Source organism: Penaeus chinensis, chromosome 41 (genome assembly GCF_019202785.1).
Source record: "Penaeus chinensis breed Huanghai No. 1 chromosome 41, ASM1920278v2, whole genome shotgun sequence".
Classification (NCBI taxonomy): Eukaryota; Metazoa; Arthropoda; class Malacostraca; order Decapoda; family Penaeidae; genus Penaeus; species Penaeus chinensis.
This window is the reverse complement of record NC_061859.1, coordinates 21,445,579-21,451,650: the sequence shown is the minus strand read 5'-3', so window position 1 is coordinate 21,451,650 and position 6,072 is coordinate 21,445,579. Positions and strand designations below refer to the sequence as shown.

The 6,072-nt window shown below is 37.0% G+C and overlaps 1 protein-coding gene across 1 annotated transcript in view; it reads left to right on the top strand.

Moving 5' to 3' along the window:
- The window catches only part of LOC125047601 (collagen alpha-1(X) chain-like), a 209,418-nt gene extending 204,248 nt beyond the window's left edge, over positions 1-5,170 (top strand). Inside the window, exon 23 of the mRNA XM_047645881.1 lies at positions 4,484-5,170. Within this exon, the coding sequence (XP_047501837.1) occupies positions 4,484-4,549 (66 nt within the window). The 3' untranslated portion in view covers positions 4,550-5,170. The remainder of the gene's footprint in view (positions 1-4,483) is intronic.
- Positions 5,171-6,072: the final 902 nt, after the last annotated feature.

The following is a 6,072-nucleotide window of genomic DNA, read 5'->3' as shown; positions in this document are numbered from 1 at the left end:
AATTCCGATTGCACTAAAGCGCTTTGCTTAAAACATGCAACCTGGAACAGTTACCACTACAAACGAGGTACCCCTAATCAACTATCAGCCCTTATCTCCGTTAAAAGAGCATCCTCTTGTCTTCGTCGTTTAATCCAGAACAGTAAAACAGCTGGTGAAATTACTTTTCTTCAGTTACATCTACATCCATCTCAACTGTTTGGTACTATCAGGCTAACATCCCCCATATCCAGCCCCCGTATGTATGTATATGTGCATGTAATATATATGCATACATATATATTCGAGATACCCTCATCTCTGATCCTCTCCAAGTTGCTAATGAACTGGATGACTATTTCAGCCAGGTCAGTAGTGGTTCTCACCTTTCTCCACACTTCTCTTCTATTAAGACCTCAGGGAATGCACCCCCATTATCCTCTGCTGAGTCCTATAATTTTCCTTCTTCTTCTTCTGAACTCAATGTTGCCTTGCAGTCGTGCTGCAACACTCATGAAGGCCCTGACGATATTCACTACCATATGCTCTGACACCTTCCATCTTCCTCTCTATCCTTCCTATTAACAATTTTCAACCACATATGGGCATCAGGAAATTTTCCTTCTCATTGGCGAGAAGCTCTTATCCTCCCCTTCCTGAAACCCAATAAATCGGGTACACTCCCTCAAGACTACCGCCTCATTGCTTCAAGTAGTTGCTTGTGCAAACTACTTGAGCGAATGGTTAACTTCTGTCTAATGTGGTATCTTGAATCTCACAAACTTATCTCTCCTCCAGTTTGGTTTCCAAAGTGACCGAAGAACAGCTGACCCACTTGCTCATTTTGAGACATATATAACACCTTCATAGGCACGTGTTGAATCTGTATTAGCCATATTCTTTGACCTAAAAAAAGCATATGATACCACATGGCAGTACCATATTCTCCAACAATTGTCCTCTCTAGGAATATCTGGAAACATGGGTGTCTTTATAAAGTCTTTCCTCTCCCAACACACTTTCCAGGTCAAAATTGCCTCTTCCACATCATCCTGCTTTCCTCCATTCAAAGGCGTCCCACAATTAGGTACTCAGCCACATTGGCATCAAAGGGAACGAGCTTGCTGACAGACCAGCCGACATTGGCAGGGGTATGCCCCATCATCCTAAGATCATACAACCAAGCCAAAAAATCCGTAAGGAGAAGTGTACTGCGGCCGCTCGTACCTTCCTCCTGCAGCTTCACAGAGAGAAAATGAGATCCTCCTCCTCGGACAGCTGGTACTCAGACGCCACAGGCTATGAACCACTGTCACTCTCTGAAGCAATTAACAGAGGTAGGAAAGTAATTCTTCACAGAATCAGACTAGGTTACCACTGCATGGCAGAACATGGAGACAATAGAACGTGAAGGGAGGTGTTGCATGCATTGTGGCGAGCCAAACGCCACCCTGGTACACTACTTACAGAATTGTGAGCACACACAATTCCTGAGACAGGGACTGCCCACAAGAGCCGCCGTGCTGGTAAAGAGATTACGCGGTATGCTTACATCATGGCGGCAGGAGCGCCTGCTGGCAATCCCGCCGCCACTGTAAGCACCGAAATGGACGAGAAGGGAGATGGAGGAGTAGGAATAGAAGAGAGTGAAATGAAAGTAGGCCAGTCAGCTCTATCAGAACAACAGCGTGGGATATTGGGACGTGGGACATAAAGTAGGAGATTTGCTTGCGCAAAGTGTGTGGGGCGATCTGAATTAAGAATAATAACGTCAGTTGTGGAGAGTAGGGGTTCGTAGGGATCGGCCACGGGAGATAGTGGTAGTATCACCCCAAAGAGTGTGGTTGCACTTAAAATCGCTAACTTTGAGGAAAGTTGGGAAATTAGAGTTTCAAAGGCAACAAAGTCAATGCGGTGGGAAGGGGAGAAGTAGACTGTGATCCAACGGTGAAGAAAGATGCGAATAACTGTGCAAGGGACAGTGCTTTAAAAGGGAGTCAGATCATGGATGGGTTTATAATAAAAAAGGATGTGATGAAGGTCAGGTCTGTGAGAACGGAAACCGCGAATATACCAGTGAAGAAGAGCTATTACTTAGTTGACCTACGGTTACAGTGCGTGTTGGAGAATTTGAAGGGGAAGGAGGTAGGGGGTGAGATAAGGAATGAGAGGGAGAGATGGTGTAGTATCAGGAAGGATATTAGGAAGTGGAGGATCCGGGAAAGGGGATTGTTGTGACAAAAAGGATTCATGTTTTGTGTATCCAGGAGAGAGTAAAAGGGATAGTTGGGGTGGGTGGCGGGTTAATGTAGGTGCAGCTGGGGGGTTGTTGGGAGGGAATAAGAGGAAGGGTTGTAGGGGAAATATGAGTAGAAGGAGGATGGATATTGGTGTCACTTTGAGTGTGGGGGGAGCGGGAGTTGTAAAATTGGAGGGTGGATGGGGGGTTCCTGTGTCAATTTGGGACTGGAACGGATAGTTTGTATATCTTCAAGTTTCTGCAGTGGAGTTAGTTGGGGAGTTTTAAGAAACAAAGGTTTTATTATAAAAGGAATGGGAGGTGAAGAAGAAACTGGTGTTTGAGGAGTAGAGGTAGAGGTAGAGGGAGGTGAATGTGTAGTAGGAGAAGGGGTGGAACGTTTAGACTGTATGCTGCGGGAGAAATTGCAGTATCTGGATTTAGAATGGCAAAAGAATGTGACTGGAGGAGGTTGGGGGTACAAGTCGAAATGTAATATGGAGGCAGAATAGGTATAGGGTTTATGGTTAACATTTACTATAGTGCTACATGACCTTAGATGTCTCGCACAGTTATTTTGCTTTTAACCATTAACCATTAACCATTATTTCGATGGTGATAATTGATACCTGCAAACTTCATCTTACTACTCTGAAGCCTAGAGATTCAGCAAGAGAAGCGCTTGCCATATCTTTGCAATACAGTCCTCTCAGCTACATGTTTATTAAGACGCTTTACAAGACTTACTCGTGGCGAGTCACCAGACCCAGCTTACTATTGGGTTGAATCATTCCTTTAAATATTCCTTTTTATGGTTGGCATTTCGGACATAATAATTTGAGCAAACTCTTTGTCACCGTTAATAACACCTGTATACAATATAAGCACAATTTTTCTAACGCACTGTTCAGACTTGCACTACCATTAGCTGAATGCAGTAGGATTAATAAAGCGACATTCATTAGATAGAGATTTTATGGATTTTCAACCTGAAAAATTATAGGGTGCAATAGCCATTGAAAATTCTAGAAGTCTCAGGATTGAACCACCACAACCGCATTTTATATCTGGTGAGCGATACACAAGGTGTAATTTATATCAATAACGATCGCAGAGTGGTTACATATATCAGAGTATAATGAACTGATATGAGTTAAATGATATTTGTTCGCAATTTCTCATATGTTTTGCGAGGTTGTTTTTCAGTAGATCAGGTGCCAGTAAGAATAAAAAGGGGAGCTTATAACATTCTAACATCGCTCCATAGACCGTCAGTAATGGTACATTACGTATTAATTGTTAATGGAAAATCTTGTTCTACATACTTTGATACTGTTCTCCGTGGTTGCAGGCATTTATCAATCAGTATTCCGAAAAGTTTTCTTAACATTAACAGATCACAAAGTTATTACAGTTACAATGTTATTTTCGTTATGTACATTAATTAACACGCGATTGGTCAAATATTGTGCAGATATTTTTCCAAGAACGACTCTAAATATAATGATAAAAGGATAAAGTGTATTTATGTAAACCTTTTAAAATGCCCAGGTCGTGAAATGTTATTTTGCGATGGTTCTTTAAGTAAAGCAAAATGTAGGAAATTATTTTACGGAACGGAGGGGTTCTTTGTTTCCTGTGCCGATTGGCTGTCAGCACTGCTGACATATGTATAAAAACACGTTTCGGAAGCAGGGCATATATAATCCTTTTCACTCCAAGAAGCAGATTACCAAGAATGAGTAGCATTACAATGGAACTTGTAACCCTTGGTAAATAACTTGAGTTTTAGGTATGGCTCTGTATCTATGCCTCATTGTAAATCTTTACAACCTGCTAACCCAAAATTCCCCGTGATTACCTGTAGCTATTGTGGTAAGCTCCTGTTACTTACTACAATGTGAGGGGTCAATTGTCAAAGTAGAAAGAAGGAGGTGGATTGATTTCCGGGTATTTACGCCTTAAGAACGTAAAACAAATATAATTTATTGATGGGCATAGTTCAAAGTTCATAGTGCATATCTTACACATATTTGGGAATCAGTAAAAGCAATCATTCGGAACGTGAGCTAGTTACCACATGACATTTGTCTACATGTAACGGTCATGACCAGTCATGAAATGGTATGTGATGTAATTAGGTCAGATCCGATAAATAACGATGTATACGTATATATACAGTAAAAAAAATATTTATATATGAACAATATATATATATATATACAATACAAAGACATCATTAATTTCTTCTTCTTTTTTTTGCAGGCCCTACAAGTATATTTGGCACGGGTCGCACGTCGCCGGCGAACGGTCCCACACAGCGTATTGTAAAGCTTGGAACACAGATTCACGGACGGCTTTTGGATTAGCATCATCTCTCCTCAACAGCAGTCTATTAGGACAGGAGCAGTTACGATGCAACATTTCCCTTGCTGTTCTTTGTATTGAGGCAATAAGTCAGCGTAAACATTTCACAAAGCAAGATGACTAGACCTTTATCCAATGATGAAATATTAATGAGAATGATGAAACGAACGAAAAAGGATGAGGTGTATTTGTTTATGTATATACATACATATATGTGTGCGTGCGTGTCAGTCTCTCTCTCTCTCTCTCTATCTCTCTCTCTCTCTCTCTCTCTCTCTCTCTCTCTCTCTATATATATATATATATATATATATATATATATTATATATATATATATATATATATATATATATATATATATATATATATATATATCTGTCTTCCAATGAATTAATTATAATACAGGCTGTTAGCATTAGCAATGTACAGGTCACCAACACCATCCAAACTGATGGCTGTGACAACCACACACACAAAAACACACACACACAGATATATATTAAATATACATATGCAAATGTATTTATATTCATATTTGTATATATATTTATATATATAAATATACATATAGACATATACAATCTCTGTCTATATATAAATAAATATATATTTATATATATATATGATATTTATATATTTCATATATATTTTATATTTATACACATAGATATATGTATAATGTATATAGACATGTGTATATATATATATGTAAATATATGCGGACATATTTATAGATATATATGAATATATAAACACATATATCTCTCTCGATATATATATATATATATATATATATATATATACAGATATATTAATATGTATTCATATTTACACACACACACACATACACACACACACACACACACACACACACACACACACACACACACACATATATATATATATATATATATATATATATATATATATATATATATATATATATATATATATATGCATATAGATGTATATCTATACATACACTTATATGTACATATATATGTAAATATATATATACATATATATATATATATATATATATATATATATATATATATATATGTACATAAATATATATACATATATATGCATATGTGTATATATGTATATATATATATATATATATATACATATATATGTAAATGAATCTCTCTCTATATGCATAAATATATATACATATATATTTATATACATACATTATACATATATATTTATATACATGCATAAGTATATATACATATATATTTATATACATACATTATACACATGTATGTATATATACCTATATGCATATATACATATATGTATATACATGCATATATACACAGACACACGCATATATGTTTATACATATATATGTATATATACACATGTGTATAATTGTATTTATATATATTTATATATATTTATATGCATAAATGTGTGTGTGTGTGTGTGTGTGTGTGAGACCGGAGGGCCAGTACTAAACCAACCATGCCACACGACCC